This window comes from Equus asinus, chromosome 9 (genome assembly GCF_041296235.1).
Source record: "Equus asinus isolate D_3611 breed Donkey chromosome 9, EquAss-T2T_v2, whole genome shotgun sequence".
Taxonomy (NCBI): domain Eukaryota; kingdom Metazoa; phylum Chordata; class Mammalia; order Perissodactyla; family Equidae; genus Equus; species Equus asinus.
In genome coordinates this window covers 64,654,299-64,679,868 of record NC_091798.1, presented here as the reverse complement: position 1 = coordinate 64,679,868, position 25,570 = coordinate 64,654,299, and the positions used below count along the sequence as shown (strand labels likewise).

General features: G+C 37.4%; 1 protein-coding gene across 3 annotated transcripts in view; it reads left to right on the top strand.

Annotated features, from left to right (window-relative positions):
• Positions 1-25,570, top strand: part of MAN2A1 (mannosidase alpha class 2A member 1) — a 268,043-nt gene that overhangs the window by 55,813 nt on the left and 186,660 nt on the right. For all 3 annotated transcript variants that reach the window (XM_070517621.1, XM_070517622.1, XM_070517620.1), the window contains exons 5-7: positions 13,071-13,198; positions 20,169-20,342; positions 23,110-23,296. In XM_070517621.1, the coding sequence (XP_070373722.1) occupies positions 13,071-13,198; positions 20,169-20,342; positions 23,110-23,296 (489 nt within the window). The remainder of the gene's footprint in view (positions 1-13,070; positions 13,199-20,168; positions 20,343-23,109; positions 23,297-25,570) is intronic.

The window sequence follows — 25,570 nt, the reverse complement described above, 5'->3', positions numbered from 1 at the left end:
TTGTTGGAGAGCCTGATTCTGAAATTTGCATGAGCACCAGAGACCCAGGAGCTGGGGAAGTTGCTCAGGTTATGAATGGGACTGGCCAAGGGGGAGAGAGGAGCTGGGGCTGTGGGAAGGTTGAGATCCATGAGTGTCTGCTCTTTATCGGGTGAGTCTGCTCAGCTGGGGCTGGCTTTCTGCATCTAGCTTTCCTTTGTGGCCTGTAAACTAGTGAGAGCTGTGGCCTGTCTGAAGGTGCTGTTTCCCGGAGTGTAGGAAAGAGCCCAGCCACCTCAGAAGGAAACTAGGCTGGCTGCCTGCCGCTTTTGGCAAGGTGAGGATGCCGTGCTTGGCTCCCTCCCAGTGCGGCTGCGTAGGGAGCCGCCCTCTGCAGCAGCTGGAGTCTGGGAGTGCAGAGGCTCCTGTAGGATGGGTGCCCTTTGGGGTGAAGGATGGGACTGCCATTAGTGTCTGTCCTAAGACTCAGCTTTGCTTCAGCCCTTGGCCCTCCAAATTGAGGGCTGTAGCTAGAGTCCTCAGAATCTTCTCTATTTGCGACTTGAGACTCCTTGCTGATTTTCAGACAAGGCCGTTGCAGCTCCGTACTTGTTGAATTCTTATAGTTTCACCTGCACAGTAGCTGTCAGAAATGCCAACAATTGTATGGCATGCGGATGGCCTCCTTCTCCTGATTCTACCTGGATGCAAGTTTTTCCCTCTCCCTTTTTTTTCCCCTATTCTGTTGGCCATTTTACTTAGGTTGGACCATGTGAAATTGCTGATATTTGATTACTTTTGATCTCCCAAAGTGGCAATTTCGTGTGATTCAACCCAATATTAAGGATCGAGAATTGTAAGATGTTGAGGGGTGGGAAGGCAAATTAGAATCTAGTATTTGATCCATTGTCTTACTCAAAGTCCTTTTGAAAGCTGCTATTTGGGCAATGGGAAGTATTTTGGAGTATAGGCCTGATCCTTGATAATGTCATTTTACTTGAAGAAAAAATTGTTTTATAGCCATGTTAGGGCAAATGAGTTTTGCTTCTGCTCAAGCTTTGCTAAAGTTCTCTCCTTTCTAGCTATAAGCCTTCACTTTTATTCATTTATTACATTTATCCATGGAGCTAGGGTAATGACATTTTTTTTCCTTCTTAAACATCACATTCTTGGTGTTCCTTGCCTAAATGCATGTTTTTGGGAAAAACTTAATAGATATATAGGTTTGCTTACATTATTTAAAATTCTGAACTTGTACTAAGTGGCATTGCTGATAGAATTTTTTTGACTGCTAATGTAATGCTTATGCAGTGGCTTGTTTTTCCCTTTTTGAAGATGAGTCTATGGATTAAATGTCTGTATCTAAATTTGCAAGCTAGCTGTTGCAGAGCAGAACCTGTTAATTCCAGTAGAGTTCCACGTAAGCTTTTATTGTCCCTGGAGAATACCAATTGATGGCGGTAACTTAACAGAAACATAACTCAAATGATCCCCATAATCTTTTCTATCAGTGACTTGTTTGATTCTTGCCCCTCGTGGCAGCAGTATTCAGCTTTGTGAGCTTTTAAAAATGAAAATCTAGTTAAGTAAAGGGAGATCCATGCAAATAACATCTAGCTTTTTAATTTTTTTGTGATTCAAAGTAATTTAATCAATTATAGTCATGGTACCTGCTTGTAACACATATCCAGTGGATTTAAAAGAAACTGCCTTCCGCTAAATCGGCACATTTTCTGTCTACACTTGTTTTGTTTTGAAAATGACTGGTGCATTAACATTCTTTTTACTTTTTAGGCTTCATATTTGAATATTTTTTGGCTAACTGCAGTTAAATACTGCATGATGTTTATAATACATCAAAATGTGAACCCTCATTCAGAGTCAAGCAGCTGAAATGTTAGCCTTAGCGTTTCCTTTGACTAGCACCCAACATGTTGCATATTCATTTTTCCTCTCTGGGCTCTGAGACGTTGGAACCATTTTTACATTTGCATCAGCTCCTGCTATGGAGACCAGGGTTCAGTGGAGAAGCCCACTGAGTGGTTGGAACCTAGAACAGTTTGTGTGATCGCCAAAGTCTTGACCAGCTTCTCTGTGTTGACCTTCTCGTATGAAATATGGCTCCAAGTGTGGGCTGGGAGGACAGGTACCGTCACTTAGTAAAGATACTGTATCTTCACCACATTGCTGGGTTTTATTACTTTGCCAAGAATGCAGAGTCTTTATCTCATGTTTCTATCATTCTCTCTCATCTTTTTTCCTAGGTTTATATTTCAGTGAGCCTCCGATCCTATCCTCTTAACTGTCTCTGTTCGCTTATTGAAATCAGAGGAATGTTTGAGATTACTTTCTTAAATAATACAGATCCAAACTTACTGTTGTGCATTTTGAGTTTCACTAGGAAAATGTACCTTTAAAGTTTTTATATAGGTTAATTTATTTTACATTTTATACAGGTCAGATTTTATGTTATTTGACCAAAGGCTGCTGTAAAATTTGCAGAGCAATGAGAAGTTACAATGTGTTTTATGATGTTCAGAGTAAATTGCAGATTTGGATCGAGTTTGAAGCCTAAAGATACATAGCATTTCATCAAAGGAATCAAAGCAATGCACCAGTGTCTAAAATAACAGCAGTTCTGATAGTTGAAGCAGTGGGGTACATTTATCTTAGCATATATTCCATCCCCACTCCCTCTGGTCCCAGTTCGTCTCCAATGAGGTGGCTTTGCTTTACTTCCAAACTTCTCCTTCACTTCACCTGCTCCCTTTGTCTTTGCGCCACAGATACTGGTGGAAGTGACAAGGGACTTCTCAGTCGCTCTGTCCGTTGGTTACCTCCTTAGTCCTCTGGAAGGATTTCTTTGCAGCACTGACGCTGACCACTCGATTCTCCTTGAAATTCTTTGCTCTCCTGTATTCTGTGCCCAGAGCTATTTCCCTCCTAGTTCCGTTCCTGCATTGCTGAGCTTTCCTTTTTTTCATCACCTCTGATTTCCACTTCTGCTCTTTCCTAATGTCCCGGTTCTCACCTAGGGCATAGGGAGCACCCCTGGATTCTCCTCTTGATTTTGCCTGTTCATCCACACTGTTGTTTTAGTTACCAGGCATTTGGTCTGCTTCCAGACCTAAAGCTCCAACCTCAGGTTCTTTCTTCTTCCCTAGTTAATGGTAATAGTAACAACTAACACTTATTAAGTGCTTACTGTGTACTAGGCATGTTCTAAGCTCTTACATGTATTTATTCCGTCAGTTCTATACCATTCCTATGAATTAAAATCCTTTATTATCCTCATTCTACTGTTGGGGAAACTGAGGCAGAGGTGTTAAGGAACATGCCAAAGGTCCCCCAGCTAGTAAATGTGGTGTGAGGACCAGAGCCAGGCGACTTTGCCCCAGAACCAGTGCCCTTAACCATTGTATGCTCTGCCTTTCCATCTGCCATTTGAGCCACATCCAGTCAGTCCCTAAGCCTTGTCAGTTCTAATTCTTTGGTATCTCTGCACTCTGGCCCCCAGCTCCATCCCCATTACTCTTGTTTCCTGCACTATGTAAACCTCCAGCTGATCTTCCTGTTTCCAGCTCTGCCACTTCCAGGTGTCTTCCATTTCCCCAGCAGAGTTAGGTGAGTCTGCCCGCTTTGCTTCTTGGCTTTAAAATGCATCAGTGACACTTCAGTGTCAAAAGGTACAGACCAGTCTCCTTTTCCTGGCACATCCAGGCGTTTGCTCTCTGATTCCTCCCTACTTGTCCACCCTGCCTCACACCTTACTCTGAGCCATGCTGAGTCACATGGGTATCCTCAGCCACATGCTATTTCCTGCTTCTTAAGAATTTGCCTTTGAGCTTAGAATATTTTTTCCTTCTGCGCACTGGGTAATTTCAATCCTACTCATTTTTCAGCGGTCAGCTGAAATATTACCTCATCTCTGAGGCCTTCCCTTATTTATTCCATCTTCCATTCAACAAGTATTTACTGTTCTAGACTCCAGGGATACAGGAGGTGAGCAAGACTGACCTGGCCCCAGCCCTCAGGCTAGAGCAGGGAAGACATGTAATTAAACGCAATATCACAATAAAACATTCCTTCTGTGGAAGCAAGAAGGGGGTCTTGGAAGACTTCCTGAAGTAGTCACTGTTCAAGCTGAAACATGAAAGGTATTTAGAACTAGCCAGTTAAGAAGGGAGTAGCAGAGGGTGGGGAAGGAATTCCAGGTTATGAGATGAGAATTGTGATTATAGGCCAGAGATTAGCAAGAGCATGGCATGTTCAAACACCTGAAAGAGCTTTAATTAGGCTGCAACGATGTGGGGGAGGGTGTGCATGCAGGGGTGGGATAATGGATGGTTATCAGGGAGATGCAAATTTAAACCACTGCAAGATACTATTCCAAACCCTTTAGAATTGCTAAAATAAAGAAGACTGACAACACCAAGGGTTGGCAAGAATGTGCAGCAAGTGGAACTCTCGTATATTGCTAGTGGGAATGTAAAATGGGGCAACCACTTTCTGAAAAGCCACCAGACAGTTTTCCAAGGTTAAACATACATCATGTGACCCAAGAGCTCCCTCCTAGGAATTTAGCCAAGACACAAAAAGACTTGTGTAGACATTTTCATAGCAGAATCTTTCATAACTTCAAACGGGAAACAGTTCAAATGTCAACAAGATAATGGATTAAAAAATTGTGGCATATTCGTACAATGGAATACTACTAAGCAATGAAAAATAATAAGTTACTGAAATGGACAGTAATAGGAATGAATCTAACCAACATGTTAAGCAAAAGAAGCCTGACACTGAAGAGTAAATGTTGTGTGATTCCATTTTGTAAAGTCTAAGAGTAGCTAAACCAATCTATTGCGATAGAAATCATAAAGTTAGATTGTCTTTCTTTCTTTTGAGGGGATGAGGTAGGAACTGACTGGAAAGGGGCATGAGGGAACTCTCTGAGTTGATGGAAATAGTCTATATCTTGTTTTGAGTAGTTATTACAAGAATATAAGCAGTTGTCAAAATTTATCTGACTGAACACATGTATATTGTATGTTGTTATATCTCAATTAAAAATGCTTTAAAAAATACGGTACAACCATAGACATAATGATATATGTCTATTAACATGGAAAGATATTTGTGGTATAGTATTAAGTAAAATAAGTTGGTTAAAAAAACTGTGCCTACCATAGCCCCTTATGCATTTATAGTAAGATATTGGGTAAATTTTTAAATTTTATTCTTTAACCTCTTATGTATTTTCCACTTTATTTTGAGTGAGCATTTTATTAATTTTATTTTGGGAAAATGAGGTATTATTTAGTATACAGTGAAATATTTAAAATAGATCCTCTGCTTATAATAAAACAACAGAAACTATTAATTGAACCATCTAATATGAGAAATATTCTTAAGTAAAATTTCTTGACTTTTATGCTATGGTTTTATTAGTTTTCAATGCTTATATATAATGCAGTATATAGTTTAGAAAAAAGTTTTCATTTAATTTGTATTTTAATATCAGCCCAAATATATGAAGAGTACACAATGAAAGGTAAGGTACTAAACAACCACTCCTGTCTCCTTATCTTCTAGTTCTTCTCACAGGAGGCAGCCATGGCCAGAGTCTTGTTTATTTTATAGATATACGGGAAAATATATATATATATGCACATTGTGCTGATTTTTTTTTTGAGTGAGTCTATTTTTTTATTGTGGTAAAATACTCATAACATAAAATTTACTGTTTTAACAATTTTGTGTGTACCATTCAGTGGCATTAAGTACATTCACGTTATGCAACCATAATCATCATCCATCTCCAAGACTTTTTCGTCTTCAAAACTGAAACTCTGTACCTGTTAAACAATAGCTCCCCATTCCCTTTCACCCCTACCCCTGGCAACCACCATTCTACTTTTTCTCTATATAAGTTTGACTACTCTAGAAAATAAAAAAAATTAATTAATAAAAATGTTCATATAAATGTAATCATACAATATTTGTCTTGTCATGTCTGGCTTATTTCACTTAGCATAGTGTTGTCAAAGTTCATCCATGTTGAAGCATGTGTCAGTGTTCTCCTTTTCAAGGCAGAATAATATTCCATTGCGTGAATGTGCCATGTTTTGTTTATCCATTCATCCATCAATAGACCTTTGAATTGTGTCTACCTTTTTGCTATTGTGAATAATGCTGCTATGAATAGGGGTGTACACATATCGTTTTGAGTCCTTGCTTTCAGTTCTTTTGCGTATATACCCAGAAGTGGAATTGCTGAATCATATAGTAATTCTAGGTTTAGTTTTTTGCAGAACTCCCATATTCTCCACAGCAGCTGCACCATTTCACATCGCCACCAACAAAGCACAAGATTTCCAGTTACTCCACATCCTCATCAACACCTATTTGCTATTTTTTTGATAATTAACCCTCTTAATGGGTCTTGTACCATGCTTTTTAAATTTCATATATCTTGGAGAACGTTTCAGCAAAGAGGAGCCCCTTTCTTTTTAAAGACTGTATAAAAGTCTATTTAATGAGTGGACCATTTCTTCCAATTGATGACCATGTAGTTTTATTTCTGATCTTTTACGAATACATAGGGTATATGTTCTATCTTTAGCGTATACAATGCTTTTGTTTATTTTTATACTTTGACAGGTTTTCTGACTTAATTTGAATAAGCATGGATAAAAGTATATAGGCATTTTTCAATTGGATAGTTATTACCAGGAATAGGTGACAATACCTATTTTCATACACCCTTGACATCGCAGTATGTTATACAACTTTTTGATCTTTCCAATTTGATAGGTAAAAGTGGCATCTCATTGAAGTTTTCGTTTGAATTTCCTTATGGGTGAGCCAACATTTCATTTTCAGGAGCCAATTGTTTCTGAAATATCTGCTTCATATCCTGCTTCGGCTTTTCCTTTGGGTTATTGTTATTCTTTTCTAATAGGAACAGTGAATGTTAAATGGAGAGAAAGAACCATGTGATTCCTGCCCTCATGAAGCTTACAGTCTACTGAGGGAGACAGTAAACGAGACAACATACAAATGTGAAATTAAATTTTGTGATAAGTGCTATGAAAGAAGTTTTGGGTTTTATGAAATACCGATTTAGGTGGGGTTTGGATGGGAGATGGTGGCCAGGGAAGGCTCCTAATGGATCTGCAAGAACCAGCAGGCAAATATTGGGAGGTAAAACAGTCCAGGCAGAGAGAGAGCATGGACAGTGAACTGCAAGAAGGAGTATGTTTGGAAAGAATTGAGGAAGAGATGATGAGATCTGTCCCTAATTTTCTATCTGTCCCTCATACGCTAAATCTTTAAAGATAGGCATCAACAATATTCAGAAGCATGTGATGAGTTTCCTCAATTATTATGTGACGGGTTTTAAAACGAATTTTATTTTTACCCTCATATTAGATATTTCCCCTGAAAGGCATATGAGTCAGATAATCTGATAAGCAAATGATTTTAGGCTATTAATTGGTTCATTAGGAGCCTCTGTCTTTTTGAATTTTCCGTTAACTAATTTTTTGAGAATGAAACCCTGTATATCATCTTGTATTATTTCCTATTTCCCCAGATGTATGATTACAAATTCAACTCTTTTTCTCATGCGAAATTAATTTGTGATTCTTTAAAGCTCGCTAAATGATGCATTATTTGTTATTAAGTTTTCTGTAACAATTTCCCCATTAGGGAAAAAAGCTCTTTGAGTCTGTCTTTCTGTGTGTGACTAAATTCCAAATGTGTGATGAGTCTACAGAGGGGAGAAGTGGCACTCAGAGAAAATGATTTGCAGCTTCTTGTGCTTGGCAAAGTAAATTCTTGAGTGTAAATTCTGCATTTTAGGCAAAGTGAGCTGTGACATATATACTCAGCTTAGTTTTGATCAGTTGTTTTCTTAAGCTTTTTATACCAAATGCACAAGCAATGAAATAGTAGAAACATGGAAGTACGTAATGTCTTAACCAGAGGTTACAAGTCAGCAATTTTAAAAAGTGAAACAGGAGTGGTGTTAATTTTGAAAGTCAGTGTCTAGTTTCCTGTGTTCTGGATTTGCTGCATGTATATACTCCTCTCTTTCCTTCTCTTTTTTCTTTTGCTTCTAGATCTCTTGTTTATTAGGAAAAGTATACATGCAAAAAATTTTTTCCAGAAACCAGAGTCTCTTGGCAGAAGCTAAGCAATCGACACTAAGGGGTGGGCACATTGTTTTTGATTTTATGTTCCCCTGTCTATTGCAGAGAAATAGCTCAATTGATGCTTGTTGAGTACTGAATAAATGGAAATACTTGAAAGTACCTGTATTTGTTCTAAGTTACTTTTTCTATAGTTACAGGTATTTCCCATTACTTGATTTTTTTAAAGAATTATTAAAGTTTTGAATGTACAGTTGCAGTCTGTCTTAATTTTATTTTCATCATTTTGCTGACAATAGCAGTTTTAAATATGGTACTTTTCTGTAGGCTAACATAGCTCTTCTGTTATTGCTTATATTTTTCTGAGTATTTTCTAAGACTGTCACTCCTACTTTTCTTACCTGTTAATATATGTTGACGATCATTGCTGTGCTTTTCCATCATTAGGTCGCATTTTCCTCGTGTTTCTTTGGGCCTTTTTGTTATTCTTTCATTTATCAGGTGCTTCTTAAGTGCTTACTTCGTATGTTCTAGAATTCCAGGGATATACATGGCAAATTTGTGCACTTCTACAGTTTCTGTGTGTGTGTATGGGGGTGGGGGGAGTTTCTTGGTTTAATTCATCAAGTGGCAAGTGTTTTTGCGTAATACAGTGAATGTTTTATGTCAAAGCAAACCTTCCTACCTGTAAGAATCTTCTGGTTTATAATCTTGTTTTTACCCTTCTTATGTGCGGACTAGGAAAAGCAAGAAGTTCATTGAAATAGGAGTACTCACTGACCTGATTATTTGCCCAGGTGTCTAGTCATTGTCACACTTCATATTTTAAATCATATTTTCTGTTTTCTTCCTTTAGGTTTTTGTTCTGCCTGATTAGAGAAACTATGCTAAGAACAAGTAAAATCTGTGTTCTTTCTAGCTGCTATTATGACATCACTTATGCCTGTTGTGACCTACCCATGCAGTTTTCTTAAATACCCATGTGAGCGTGCTATTTCAAAATATCAGTCCTTTGGTTTCCATGACATAATATCTTGGGTTTCTTAAGAGCTTCTTTTAAATTACTCTGATTGGAGCTTTTTAAAAAAAACTATAATCCATTCTTCCCCACTAATTTAATGACTATTTCAATAATATAAAATTTTAAGAATTTCTCAACTTTATATTCTGACCCACTGATGTGTTTATTTCTGAGTAAGTCACAGTTAAATAGCAGCTTTTTTAAACTGTAAAAACGCCTTATACCAAATGGAAGTGCAGGTTGCTTCTCATTACTCTTTTCTGGAATGTTTCAGGCTATATTCACAGATTTATTGTTTTTATCTTTAACATTTCTTATTGCCTCTATTTCCTCTTACACTTTCCTTTTCTTGATCCTTGACTGTTTTGATTGTTTTCTCCAGACTTCCCATCCTTTTCTATTTCCTCTTAGTTTCAGTCCCCCAAACTTAATATATATATATATATGTTCTTTTGTGCATGTGAGGAAGATTGGCCCTGAGCTAACATCTGTGCTAGTCTTCCTCTACTTTGTATGTGGGGTGGTTCCACAGCATGGCTGATGAGTGGAATACGTCTGCACCCGGGATCTGAGCCTGTAAACCCCGGGCTGCCGAAGCGGAGTGCATGGAACTCTTACCCACTTGGCCATGGGGCCAGCCCGTAAAACTTAGTTTTTATATCAGCCTCTTTTCCTAAACTTATTTTTCAGTTAGCTCCTTCTGGGTGTCTCACTGTCATATCAAATAGCCCTGTCCAAATTTATATTTATTACTTCAAAGTGACTTCCCTTCTGAACTGCACTGTGTGTTTATTAGCACCACCACCCCACTAGACACCTGGAATTCAAACCCCAAGCCATATGTGCTTTAATCCTTTCTTCTATTTCCAGTCATTTCCTGATTCCCACTGATAACTTTTTCATGAAATATCTCCTCTGTCTTCCTCCTCTCCCATGTTTCCTACCACCACTATATTCTAGATCATATCGCCTCATGCCTAGATTATTCAAACTGCTTTCCAGCTGACCCTTCCCTGTCCAATTTATTTTGCATATGTCTGTGAGCTTCATCTAATATAAAAACTTTATGTAATAACTAATTTTAAACTGAGAGTCTCATTCATTCATTCCTCATTGATCTAACAACCATTGGAGTGCCTGTTATATGCCCATCAAGCTTCTCAGGGCTGGGCCTGGAAAAGTGACCACAACAGCGTGTCCTCGTCTCTCCTCTCTTGGAGCTCACCTTCTAATGGTGGCAGGGTGAGGAGGGAGAGAGGGGAGATGTGTCGTGAGTTTTGGTTTGTGATAAATGCTATTGAGTGATAGAATGTGGGGGTACAGTGGGAGTGATGATTTAGGTTGGGTGGTAAGAGAGACTTCTCTGGATAAGTTATGTTTGAGCTGAGACAATAGGGCATCTGGGTCCAGACAGATTGGGAAAGATAGGAGAGGAGAAAATAAATAGGTAAGAAAATTCTGGAAAACATTTTAATGAGTGGGAGGCTTCTCATGCCTCCCCCAAATTAATAGACAGTATAGTCTTTAAAGTAATCATTATGTGCAGGTAAGACCTCAGTACACATCACAGTAGCATCTCAGACGTCATGGGGAGGGGGAAGGGGTAGATTATTCACAAATACGTAGTTCAGTGGCCCCCCCCCACCCCATCCATGGGGATATGTTCCAAGACCCCCACTGATGCCTGAAACTGTGGATAGTACTGAACTCTATATATGCTATGTTCTTTTCACTTAAAGGAGGCGCCTTACAGCTTCTCTTTGGCATATCTGAATTGCCAGTATCACTACTCTTGCTCTTTGGGGCTGTTATTACGTAAAATAAGGGTTACTTGAACCCAGGCACTGCAGGATACTGCGGCAGTCGATCTGATAACCAAGACAGCTAATAAGTGACTACTAGGTGGGTAGTGTATACAGTGTGGATATGCTGGACAAAGGGATGAATTCACGTCCTGGGTGGAACCAAGAGGGATGGCACGAGATTTCATAATACTATTCAGAACAGTGCACAATTTAAAACTTATGAATTGTTTATTTCTGTAGTTTTCCATTTAATATTTTCCAGACTGCGGTTAACCGCAGGTAACTGAAACTGCAGAAAGCGAAACTTTGGATAAGGAGGGACTACTGTATTTATGATTCTTCACTCAGTTGACTGTTTCTTGGAGTCCATTCATGCCTAAGGGATGGGGATTATGTACCGAAATAAAACTGACTGATAGAAATGAAAAATTTCATCATTGGAGTGATTTTTATAATTTTAATTTTTGGATTCTTAATCTGTAGTTCCTATTGTCTCTTCAAGAGCAGCAAAGAATTTGTTTTGACCAATTTATTTCTGAAATTTTCTAAAAGATCTGTTTATTGGGATACTGAGATAAAGAAGTCTAGTTTCTATATTTGGTGGTCAGAGGATAAATCCCAAATCTGTGCTATCTCAGGCCCCCGACTACTGGTCATAAGGCATCAGGCAGGTCTCGTCTGTGGTCTGCAGAATGGGGCTGAAGCAGGCAGTCACCAGAAAGAGAAGAAGACCGAACTGTCAACAGAGTCCCATTGACAGGAAGAGTGGGACAAAATAGCCTTGGACTTAGTTGTGTTCTTAAAGAAATGCAATTTTTAGAAATTTCCAGTTTTATAAGTTCTTGATTTGGACCTGTGAGAATCTGAGGTTTGTTGGGACACAGGTTTCTTTAGACACCGTATTGAGCCATCATATTCTTCATGTGAAATTATATTAGTTGGGGATCCCCATGGCAATACAAACTTAATTAGTACCTTTTCATTTTATGCAAGGAATTACTCATTCATTCATTCATTTTTAGAAATTGTGTCCATTATGCACTCTGTCACCGGTTATATGATCATGAATAGGTTTGAATAAACCAAGTGTTGTGTTAATGCTGTGGCTTCTGTTATGTGCTTTGTGGGAAAATACTTATCTATCCTTTATGCCTGTGGTCTGCTTCAACTAAATTTGACTTGGTCCTTGGCTGTTAGCTGTAGGCATCCGGTAATGTGTATCCTTATTAAAGCTGCTTTTCTTTCTGAAATTTTACACCATTTTCTAAACTGTCTTGTTGCAAACTCAAAAGTCTGTGACATTTAAGATGTTTGCTGAAATTCTTGACTTTTATACTTCCTCCGGTAGGTCTTCAGATTTTTAATAATGATTTTTTTTTCTTCTAAAAGGAAGGTATTTTCTTGTAACAATTCAATTTTCCTGGGCTGGGGATCTAGTTACCTTGGTACTATGGCAAAGGAGTACCCAATGGACACATAATGATGATATTAGAGCCTTTTATTCAATAATGAAAAATAGACTATATAGCCTACATTTTAATTGAATTTGGAGCAAAGTGCTCTATAATGTTTTCTATATTCCCAGAGGCATGTAATATTTACTAGCTTTACCTTTATTATTACTGCTTTTGTGTAGTTTGTGTGATTAACTTATTAGTGTCAGAAGAACTAAAATAAATGTTGACTTTTCAATATAGGTGTATTGAAACAAATACTGTGCTTAAAGTGACAGTACTCCAGTAAACACCCATCAGGGATATACTTTGAGGAAAGCACTTTGCTTGGTGCTCTGCAAGATTCAGAAATAAATCAGATGTGGCTCCTGACACCAGGAATCGTTGAAATTGTGCTATACCTCAAAAAGAAACTTCCAAAGTGACCTGCCTAGCTATGCCTGGGGAGGGAGGGGTCACCTCAGACGCTTTACTAAGGATGCTTGATCACCAGGATCCCAAACCTGAATTTCATTTACTGGTTTAAAAAATTTTTTAACAGCTAATACAAATACTGGTTATATTTAAAGGCTGTACCTAATGTTTATGCTATTTTAATTTTTTATTTGAACTTTTCTTATATATGTTAATGTGAACACTTGTATTATTTTCTCCCTAGGTTACTAGAAAATGGTCAGTTGGAAATTGTGACAGGTGGCTGGGTTATGCCTGATGAGGCTGCTGCACATTATTTTGCCTTAATTGACCAACTAATTGAAGGACATCAGTGGCTGGAAAAAAATCTAGGTACGTATTGATGTCTTTCTCCTTCACAGGGACTATTTTGGGCAGTTAATTTTGGGGAATGTGAGATGAGGCTCTATTTTATTTTTTTAAATAACTAATTTTCTCAATACTGGTTTTTCTTGAATAATTTATCCTTCATTAATTTATGATGCTTCTTTAATCATAAACTCAGTTGCGTAGATATAATATGGTCACTTTTAGGGTCATCTACCTTGTTTCATCTATTATTTTATCTATTATTTTTATCTGTTTTTTGATTAATTGTAGCATAATTTTTTCCTAAAAATATCTTAGTGGGATTTTAATTATGTATTAGGTAAGACTCCTGATCATAAGAGGCAAAAACCTATTTACTAGCTTAAGCAAAAAAAAAAAGAAAATTAAGAAAGAAAGATATTAATTTTGTCATCAAGAATTCCAGAGAGATGGTAGTAGCTTCAGGTAAGGTTGGATCCAGGGGGCTCAAATTTTGTTGTCTGGGCACTGTCTCTTTTGGCTCTGCCTAGTTTTGCATGTCTTCAGTCTTCTCCTGGCTCTTACCTCATGGTGAGTAAGATGGCTCTAGACAACTGGTACTCTCATGTTCCTAGTCTAACAACCAGGAGAAGGAGTGTTCCTTAATACCTTACCTAATTGGCCCAATTTGGGTTCAGCACTTAATCTGTGAGCCAAGCCAGTTAACTAAGGCCAGAGATGGAGGCACTGAAATCACTGAGGCCTGATCAGTTTGGTGGAAATGGTCATGAGGTAGTAGGCTTTGTGGAGCGCATGGTTCTGACTCAAACCATGTGAATGGGTCCTCCATGAGGAAGAAGGATCCTCTTACCACAAGAAGTGGGGAAAAAGGATACTGGACTGATAAAATCAGACAGTCATGTAACTCATAGGATTGTGAGACTGACTAATCAAAATCTTTGCAATATCTAATGTTTGCGTTCTGCAACATAGTATGTAGTTCTTTTCAAATATTTCGTATCTCTCAGTACAATTTTGTAGTTTTCTGTACGGTAAGTCTATATGTTTTTTATTGAAGTTATTTCTAGATATTTTATTATTTTAAAATATTCTCTTAGGGACAACCTCTCCATTAATTTTTTCTTTACTTTTATTTTGGAATAATTTCAAACTTAAAGTTGTAAGTATACTATGAAGAACTCCCACAGACACCCCAACCACATTCACCTGTTATTAACATTTTGGCACGTTTGCTTTTTTCTTTTCCCCTCTTTCCATATTGTTGTTATTGTGATTGTTATTATTAGAGTAAGTTGCAGATATCATGCCTGTGTAGAAAAGAGTTTAACATAGCAGGTCTGAAACTGCTCTCCTTAGAAAGGATTTGGATTTCTGAAATGATAAGAGTAGCTCTCTCTGTTTAAACTGTTTGTAAAAGCAATGAGTTTCTGCTAAACACTGTTTTCCTTCTCGGAATCTGGAATCTTAGTATGTACTAGGCAGAGGATGCCCACATGAACAACCCCCAGTAAAAACCTTGGACACTGTGTCTCTAATGAGCTTCCTGGCTGACAGCATTTCATGTGTTGTCACAGTTCGGTGCTGGAGGAATTAAATGCGTCCTGTGGGACTCCACAGGGAGAGGACTCTTAGAAGCTTGTGCCTGGTTTCCTGTGGACTCTGCCCTATGCTCCTTTTCCCTTTACTGATTTTTCTTTCTATCCTTTCACTGTGCTAAATCGTAGCTGTGGGTGTGACTGATGCCAGGTCCTGTAAGTTTTCTTAAGAAATCACCAAACCTGGAGGTGGACTTTGGGACCCCAAGGAGTGCCACTTTTCTCAAATATATAACTATGTTCTAAGCCAAGAATATTCATTTTATAAACCTCAGTTTTTGCGGATTTCTTACGTTTAGCTTTTATTGACGTGTAATTTACATGCAGAGCAACATCTAAGTCTTAACTATAGAGTTTGAGTTTTGACAAGTGTATATACTCATTTGACCCACATTTTCATCACCCCGGAAAGTTCCCTCATCCTCCTCAGTTCTCCCCCTGCAGCCAACTGCTCTCTGATTTCTATCACTGTAGATTATTTTTGCCTTTTAAGAACTTTATATATGTGGATTAACTCTTTTGGATCTGACTTCTTTGCTCAGCATAAATTTTTTTCTTACAACTGTATTGTTTCACATATCATAAAATTCACCACTGAAAGTGTGCAGTTTAGTAGTTTTTAGTATAGTCACAGAGTTGTGTGACCGTTACCACCATCTATTTTTAGAACTTTTTCAACATCCTCAAAAGAAACCTCTTACCCATTAAGTCATACCCCTTTCTGTCTCCTCCATTCTCTGCTCCAGGCTCTGGCCACTACTAATCTGCTTTTTGTATATATGGATTTGAGTATTCTGGACATTTCACATAAATAGAATCGTACAATGTAGCCTTTGGTGACTGGCTTCTTTCACTTGGCATGATGTTTCCAAGGTTATTCCATGTCATGGCATGAATCAGTGCTTCATTCCATTTTATAGGCTAAATAATATTCTGTTGTATGGATATATCATATTTGTTTATCCTTTCTTCAGTTGATGGACATTCAGATTGGTCCCCTTTTTAGCTACTATGAATAATGCTGCTATACACAATTGTGTAAGTTTTTGTGTAGGCATATATTCATTTCTTTTGGGTATATACCTAGGAGTGGAATTGCTGGGTCATATGGTAACTCTCTGTTCAGCCTTTTGAGGAGCTGCCTAATTGTTTTCCACAATGGCTGTACTATTTTACATTTGCACCAGCAATATACGAGGGTTCTAATTTCTCCACATCTTCAACAACATTTTTTATTGTCTGGCTTTTTTATTTTAGCCGTACAAGTGTGTGTGAAATGGTTTCTCATTATGGCTTTGATTTGTATTTCCCTAAAGACAAATGATCTTAAGTATCTTTTCATGTGTATATTGGCTATTTATATATCTTCTTTGGAGAGATATTTATTCTTTGGAGAGATATCTATATGCCTGCGTTTAAGATTGGGTTCTTTGGGGGCCGGCTGGGTGGTGCAGGGGTTAAGTGCACACGTTTCGCTTCAGTGGCCCAGGGTTCACTGGTTCGGATCCCGGGTGCAGACATGGCACTGCTTGGCAAACCATGCTGTGGTAGGCGTCCCACATAGAAAGTAGAGGAAGATGGGCATGGATGTTAGCTCAGGTCCAGTCTTCCTCAGAAAAGGGAGGAGGATTGGCAGATGTTAGCTCAGGGCTAATCTTCCTCGGGAAAAAAAAAAGGTTAAAAAAAAAAGATTGGGTTTGTTTTTTTTATTGTTAACTTCTGAATTCTTTATATATTCTTGATGCAATTTCCTTGTTGGATAATGATTTGCAAATATATTTTTCCATTCTGTGAGTTGTCTTTTCATTTTCTTGATTTCACCTCTTATATTTAGATAATGACCACACTTGAGAATATGAAGATTTTTCTTGTTGTGGCTTTGGCTGCATCTTTTAAATTAGAGTAGTGTTCTCAGTTTTATTTCCTAAACAGTTTAGAACAAGATGTTATTTTGAAGACTTTATTTTTACATTTGATTATGGGATGCTTTTTAAATTTTTTAGTCTTTGGTTGTTAATTTCTACTTTTATGAACTTTATACAAATTTGACTACTATAAACTTGGTTTGAGTTTTTAAGGTTATCTTTTGCCCCTAATATCCATTTTTGTAACTGTTCTCTGATTCCTCTTAAGCGTTAATGTTAAATGTACTTGGAATAATCCAATTTTATTAATTATATTGTTCATATTATCATGTTCTAATTTTTAAGCCTCTTAGGTTTGTCAGAAATTGAGTGGTGTATTTATTCTTTTTGATGATTGTTTCCCATAATTTTTCCTAACAGTTTTTACTTTTACATATTTTGATAATCTTAATTCTTGCATGATGGCAAAAAATCTTTTCCATGACCTTTTCTGATTTTATTGGCAAATGTGCTCTCTCTATAAAATTTTGGGTTTTTCTTATACTGCACTTTTCCTTAAATTTGCCCCTTACCTCCCTTTTAAAAAATATTTGCTTACACCAAGGAAAACCCTAGTGGGATCCTAGGTTCCTTCTCTAGGTCTCTCCCTAGCTTTCACCTTCTTTCATATCAAAGTTTTAAGAAATGTAGTTTACATTGTCTCTTTTCTACAACATTACCATTCAGAGATTCTTTAATCCGTTGCAGCTAGATTGCTACTCCTGTGGATCAAGTGGTTTTGATACTGAAAAGATCACCAGTAATGCTAAAATCTCAGACATAACTGTAGATTTGGTGTTGATTTTTACTCGTTTGTAAACTTATTCTGCACTTGTTATTTGAGACAACACATACTCCTTTTTTATTTTGTAACTTAATTTTGATATAATTTCAAACTTCATGATAGTTCTTGGGAAAGACTCCTGTATATCCAGTGCTTAGACTTATATGCATATTTTTCTGAACCATTTGAGAGTAAGTTGGAGGCATCTCGTCCCTTTGTCTCTCAATACTTCATTGTATATTTCCTAAGAAATAAGGGCATATTCTTATATAACTGGAAGATAGTTACCAAATCATGAATATTAGCAGTGATACAAATACTACAGTCTAGTTTACAGGCTATATTCAGATTTTATCAGTTGTCTCAATAGTTTTTTTTATAAAAGCTGCTTTTTTTCTTCTCAGTCCAGGATCGAACCCAGGGTCGTGTATTGCATTTAGTTGTCATGTCTCTCTAGTCACCTTTCATCTGGAATAGTTCCTCATGCTTTCTTTGATTTCTTGACCTTGCTATTTTTGAGGAGTGCAGACCTCTGTTGTAGAAAGTGTCTCAATTTGAGTTTGTCTCTTCCCTCCTGATTAGCTTCAGGTTATCTGTTCTTCCTATCTATCTGTCTGTCTGTCTATCTATCTATCTGTCTATCTACCCACCCATGTATTAATGTAATCTAACCTATTTATTTTGGTAGAGTATCACTGCAGTGATGTTCTGCTGTCTTCAATGCATCCTTGATGTCTCTCTCTTCCAATATTGGTGATGCTAGCCTTGATCAGTTGCTTAAGTTGTGTCTGTTAAGTTTCTTCACTCTTCTGTTACATTTTACCCCTTTCTAATTAATAAGTAATTTGTGGGAGATACATTGAGAATAGGTAAATGTTTTGTTCCTCATGAAACTCTCATGTTTTAATTTTAGGATCCATTGATGATTTTCTAACTTCATCATTCCTTCTATAATTATTAGTTGGCATTCTCTAAAAAAGAAGAGCTTTCTTTTTTATTTCCTGTTCATTTATGGGCTCATGAATGCTTATTTTATTCAGTGGGTTATAATCTAGTACTGTCATTTATTTTGCTGCTCCAGTTGTCCCAAATTTGACCACTGGAAGCCCCATCAAGCTGTCTCCTGAGTTATTTTAATATGTTCTCATTATTCTTTGGTCATTTCTTTACTTTATGGCCCAAGAATATGTGCCAGGCTTATTTTTGTGCTTTCCTGACCTCAGCCTTAGAATAAGCCATTTCTTTAAGGTTATTTTTAATAGAGCATGGTGTTTAGAGGTCAAGGTCTGGGAGCTAAGATGTGCTCATTGGTACTGAGGTGTTATTGCATATAGGCCCTCTTGGCGCACTGAGCTAGGAGATGTGTGTGTATATAAAACCATAAGTTAATATCGATATCTCCTATTTCAATTCACTATCATAGAGTACATTCCACTCTCCCACATTTATATATTTTTTAGTTCCTTTTATTAATAGTATAAAACCTGGCTCCCTTGTCCTTGGAATTCATGAGAGGTAGTTTCAGAATTGTTAAACCAATACCACCACAAAAAACAAAATTACTAAATAGAGTTCAAAATTTCCTTACAATTTTTGGAGGTAAATTACATATGTGAAATGCACAAGTCTTGTGTGGTCAGTTTGAGTTTTGACACATACTCTTGGTCCTTTGAGAGTTCTGACCTTTCCTTCTCAGTCTCCTTTGCTGCCTTCCCATCTCTGTGTTAATCTTCAGTATTGTTCTACAGAGTTCTTCCCTTTGCTGTCTTTTTTGTTACTCTGTGTTACACCTATTTGCACGATAGTCTCTGCAACTAGAGTGGGAATTAAGATTAACTCGTTTTTGTAATTCTAGGGCCTCTCATAGTCTTAGGTATATGGAAGGTGCTGAACAGATGTTTGAGTGAAAAAAATGTGCATAATATTATTACTTATGCCGATTTACAGTTTATATATAGAAGCCTTCTTTGAGAGTCCTGAATAAATAAAAGATAAGATTTGTGTAATGCCAGATGAATAATCTTACTTCCTTAATTCGAACATATCCATTTTTTACTTTTTACATTTTATCCTCTGTGAAATTGAGATATATCTTCAGTTGATGGCTCTTATAATTGGTGTGAATAAGGTGTGAAAAATTCCCGTCTATGTAGAGAGAAGGCATCAGCATCAAAATATCTTGATTTAATGAAATACAGTATAGTTATTTTGGCCAGTTCTGCTACTGTATAATATGATTTGGGCCTTTTGTGAGTTGTAAAAGACAGTCTAAAAATCTGTAAATGTTGGGGTTAGTGAGTACAAGTTGAAATGAGTTAGATTACTTTTCTTTATTACATAACAGTGAGTGAGTTATCTAGCTCTACAAAAGACAGGACTGGAGATCCTAGAGGGCCGGGACTTGGTCTGTTCCTTTCTCCAGCTCCATTGAATGCCAGTAGCTTTCTAATATCTACAGGATGGCAGAGTGCTTATTTCAGCTTCAACTGATTAACTTCCATGTGATTCTCCTGTCTGAGAGGACATGGCAGTGGCAGAATCTTCCCATGAGGGAGTCCTCGTGGGAGTGCTCCCTAAAGGGTGATGCTGGGCAGCTCCTTTATCTTAGAAGCCAGCAGACCATAGGACTCTGGTGGGTCTGAATGTGTTATGACTTCTTTTTATTTTGTTTATCTGTTAAAAAAGATAACTCTTATTTTCTTTATCAACAGGAGTGAAACCTCGGTCCGGTTGGGCTATTGATCCTTTTGGACATTCACCAACAATGGCTTATCTTCTAAAACGTGCTGGATTTTCTCACATGCTTATCCAGAGAGTTCATTATGCAGTTAAAAAACATTTCGCATTGGGTAAAACGCTGGAGTTTTTTTGGAGACAGAATTGGGGTATGTAGGGTTTGATGAAAGTTGAAGCTCTCACTTGATCTAGATGGTATTTCACAAGGGTTATGAACTCATGCTGTTACGGGTTTTATTCAGAGTGTCAGTCTTGAAAATCAGGTTGCCTAAAGATAACACATTCTTATAATTATTTTTCCCTTGTATTTGTGTCAAGATTCTTTTAAGCATTGGTAAAGATATTTATCTATAGAATATTGTAGATTCTTTTTTATGCCTAAAGGAAGTAAAATATAAAGAATCAGTGTTCTGCAAATAATGCTTTCGCTTCTATTTTTAAAAGCACCTGTTTTATCACAAAGTTAAATGTGCATTAGAACTGATATTCAGTCATTTATCTCATATGCAGCCAGTGTTTCTTCCTTCCATCTTTCCTGTCTCTGCATCTAGTAAGAACTGCCTTTTAAAACTTTAATCCTGTCCTTCTACAACAGCCCTCATATTACCTATATTGCAGTTTACACTGTGTTCTGTGGGCATCTGGATGTTCCAAGGACATACTTTTCCAGCTCTTTGCGGGGGGAAAGGAGATGAGATTTAGTCCTTTTGGGAGTCTTTGCCTTTTGCAACCCCCATTTAATTCAGAACACCTTATTTTTTATTTATTGAGTCCTTATTATGGGCCATGCATTATGTTATATGCTTCATATCCACTCTCTCATTGAATCTTTATAATTCTCCTTTAAATTATGTTTTATTACTATCCCTTTTAAATGGTAGAGAAAGGGAGGCTTAGATATGTGAAGCCGTTTGCCAAAAGTCTTGGCAGGTGGTGGATACAAAGCTGAGGTATGAGTTCAGTTCCATGCAGTTCTGAAGCCCAGACACCTAACCCCCCGGCATACACTGCCATCCCAGTATTGAGTTCTCAGCAAGATTTCATCTGAAAAAAGGATTCTGTTGCTAAAACAATGTACAGAAACTACTGTATTACGTCATACTTGCTTTCCTGTGTAATCCAGACCCTCTTGAGTGTTTTGGAAAAGTCACTTGTAAATCTAGACAGTAACTTTCTTGTATGTACTGCTGTTTTTTCAATAAGGAAAGAAATTAGCTATATAATTTTTTATTCTGGAAAATTAAACCTGTAGGGAAAACAAGAACTTGTAGGGGATGGTACCCTGTATAGTTTGATCAAATGCAAAGGAGTATATTGATTTAAAAAAATGACTATTAATTTGAAGAAGCCCTACTTAAACAATTGCCTACATTCAAATTGCCCATAAATATCAGTCAGCGAGAAATTACTGAGTATTTTTATGTACTTAATACTGCGCTAGGAAGAAATATAGAAAACATCCTTGCCTATAAGAAAATTAAGTCTAATTTGATAAAAGACAACACTAAATGCCCCAGATAAACTGAAATGTGTAAATGAGCTGCTAAATAGTACGGTGTGAGGAGAAGCAGTGGGGTTGAGTATGGTCCTTGATGCGTAGGAGAAAGGAGAAGGAATTTGGCATCAGTTCTGGGATGTGTGACAACCTCAGTACAGATAGCACGCATTAGTGACCCGTATCTGTGTTGTCACGTTTGTGAATGTGATTCAGTGAAACTGACAGCACAGAAATATACAGATTATAACAGCTTTAAAATTTGGAAAAGAACTGGTAATTATTTTAACTAAATGGAGTATGAGGTAAAAACTGGAATATTTTAAGACATTTGATAGATTTGGACATGTTGCTTTGAAATTATGTTTTAGAATTAAGTTCTTCGTGTATTCTGGTTCTTTGTGTATTCTGGTTCTTAATGAAGCAAATATTTTCATTTTCTTAAGTGTAAATGTTGCTCTTTTGTTTGCCCTTTTGTCTGTCTTTATTATAAAAGCAATGCATACCCATTCCCCAAAATTTGAAATCCTTGCATAAATAAAGGGAGAGAGGTATTTACAGGTCAGGATTTTACAACGTATATTTTACAAAGTATATTATACAAAATAACCACTTTTAACTACTAGTTAAGTCCTCCAATCTCACTTAGTGTTGGCTTCAGACCTCTCAAGGGCAAGGGCAGTAGTATCAACACATACTCACATTGAAGTTTTAGTTAAAAACAAGTCTGCATCAGGAATCAATACTTGTTTTCCATATCTTTTTTGTTTGCTTTGTTTTTATTCTTCTTTTTGGTCTTGAAAATTCCTTTTACTTTTCCTGTGCTCCCTTCTTGGTGAAGAGACCCCCTGGCTGTTTATTGGTGAACGTCCAGGGGACTCCATGAACTCTGCTGGTTGCCCTTCCTTTTCCTCACTGCAAGTAGACAGGAATTTGCAGGGGATTTTCACAAGCCCCGCCTTTGGTCCTTTGTTCTTCCAGTTCTGCCTTTTGCTTTCTTTCTCTCTTCTTCTTACCCAGCCTCTGCAGTGAATGCAATGGTCTCTCTCAGTGTGTCCTGTTAGCTGAGGTGGGAACAGATGGGGCAGGAGCTGGCAGCCAGGGATGGACACGGATGAGCCGGTTATAACTTTTGCTTCTGCTCAATTTGTATCCTTCCAGCAGATACTGGTTCATAACAGGGCTTTTCTGTCTCAACCAAGTGTAGATAGCAGAGGTTGGTAGAGACCTAGATAGGAGCATCTTTTTTCAGTCTGGTGGTCATTAAATGCTGTTGGGATTTATGTATTATTAGTAGTTTTAAGGGGTTGTTGGTTTAAGGTAGAGTTTGCATTATATATATATATAAAGTACTGGCATTTTGAACAGTTTTGGGAACAAAATTTATAAATACAGGTTTGTCTGTTGGCTCTTTATTTTAGATCTGGGATCTGCCACAGATATTTTTTGCCACATGATGCCCTTCTACAGCTATGACATCCCTCACACTTGTGGACCTGATCCTAAAATATGCTGCCAGTTTGATTTTAAACGGCTTCCTGGAGGCATACTTGGTTGTCCCTGGGGAGTCCCCCCAGAAACAATATTTAATGGAAATATCCAAAGCAGGTATGAAAATATGCATTTCATAAGACAGCATCTTGAACAAGCAACCATTAGTTGCTTGTTGCTGAAAGGTTGAATAATGGGCTTCAGTAGCCAACATTATGTTTGTTCGAGGTATTCATTCAAACCAGATCTAAAGCAAATTAAAAATACCAGAGCCTGACTATGCCTCTTATGTGTTATAACTTAATGGAAAGTGAACAATAGTAGATCAATATACAATGGATAACCTATAATACACTGTTATTACCATCTCTTTTGCCCTCATTATAAAAGCCTTCTACTGTGTTTGATTGATTTTGTATACTTTTGTTGGTAGTAAAACTTCTGGTCTCTATTGTATAAATTGGTAAGAAAAGCAACCCAACTGCAAAAACACATTTATTGAAATGGAACACATAAAGAGTGTAATTATCTGTTCCCTTAATAACAATTTCAATAATAGTGAATGCTGCCCGGCTCTGATGAATACACATCTTTGCATCTTTCTGATGTTTTTTGCTTACAGAAAACTTTAATTAGGAATATTTATACTTAAAGATGTTTAAATAAAAATCAAAGGAATGAATCATTTTTTTTAAAGAAGAAAATTGTGCTAATCTCATTAAACAAAGTTACCCATAGTTCTAATTTGAGTGCTTTTAAAGTTTAATTTCTTCACTTAAAAATTAGTGGTGTATAATGCATTAAAATAGAACATTGTATTTTAATATAAACCACTCACTTCTTCTAGAAAAATAAGATAGCCTTTTAAATAAAGTAAGATCTTTGCACTGTGCTTTATCAAATCTATTTATTTTAAAAAATTGCCTTTAAAAAAAATGTGCATGAGGAGGAAGGTGAGATTGGGTCTTGAGTGAGTCCTTGTGTTCATAAAGAAAATATTCCAGTGTCAGCCTCTCACTGTGGCAGACACAGAAGTATTTGAGCATGACAGCTTTCTTGAAGCCTTGGATCCCTTCTATCAAAATCGGACTTTCATAGTCGTTTTGAAAAACTGTTCAAGATTAGGGATCAACCTGGTTTCATTTTCTTGGTTCCTGCAGCAGTGAGAATCAGTGAGGAACACGGCTTTCCAGGGTTAGGCTAGTTAGCCATAAGAGAATAATCCAGTATATTATGTGGCAAAAGATGTAGTGAAAATGAAGAGGTGAGGGGGAAGAGGTAACGTTACCTATCTACTTGGGAAAACAGCTGTTTGTCCCTGAATCAGGTATTTACACTACTCCTCCCAGGGCAGGTGGTCAGGGATAGGGAACTTCTGGAAGGGTAGCCAGATGCTTCAGTTGAGGAGTCCCAGTGCATCCACAGGTATTGTGAGGCCCCTCCTTTGCATTTTTGGGTGCTACTGAGAGTACCCAAGAACCATTTTGTGTAATCCTTTTGTTGTGTCATCTAACCCTTCAAAGATTGCTCCCCAAGGAGCATGCATTGTGCTTAGTCAGTTCCAGTGATTCTGAAAGTGATTTCCAGGTACCTGGGGGCATACAAGTAAATGAATCTATATAATACTTAATGTAGTTTATTGGGTTTTTTTTTGCTGAGGAAGATTTATTTGCTGTGAGCTAACATCTGTTGCCAATCTTCCTCTTTTTGCTTGAGGAAGATTCTCTCTGAGCTAACATCTGTGCCAGTCTTCCTCTATTTTGTATGTGGATCATTACCACAGCATAGCCACCAATGAGTGATGTAGGTCTGTGCCTGGGAACTGAACCTGGGCCGCCAAAGCAGAGTGCGCCAAACTAAGCACTAGGCCATGGGAGTGGCCCCTTAACATAGATTTTTTAAAAACTTCTCACGAGTCTTGAAATCTTAACTCTACTGGTTACTTCACATCCAGGTATCACCTTCCTTTTGACTCTGTGATGAGATTAAACACAGGCATTCCAGCTTGATGGCACTTGATTTTTTTTTAAACCCTAAAGAAAATGAGATTTAACTGTCATATACAGGTAACATGTTTGATACTTTCAGTTCAGTAGCTTCCTTTACTTTTTAAATAAAGAAATACCATTCTCCGTCAAGTTCAGGTTTTGGTCTGTATTTTACGTATGATGATGATTTACATGTCAGATGATTTGATGTTTCAGGGAATTTTTGTTTTGTTTTGTTTTAGTTAAGTTGACATTTTTTACCTGGTAGAATAAGTGAAGAGCAAATTGCAGTTGCACGTCCTCAGATGTGATGTTGGTCAATTCATTTCTCATTAGTTTACTGTATAGTTAGTGAGTATCCACTACTGGCCAGGTGGCGTAGGTTGGTCCCTTGGCTTTCCCA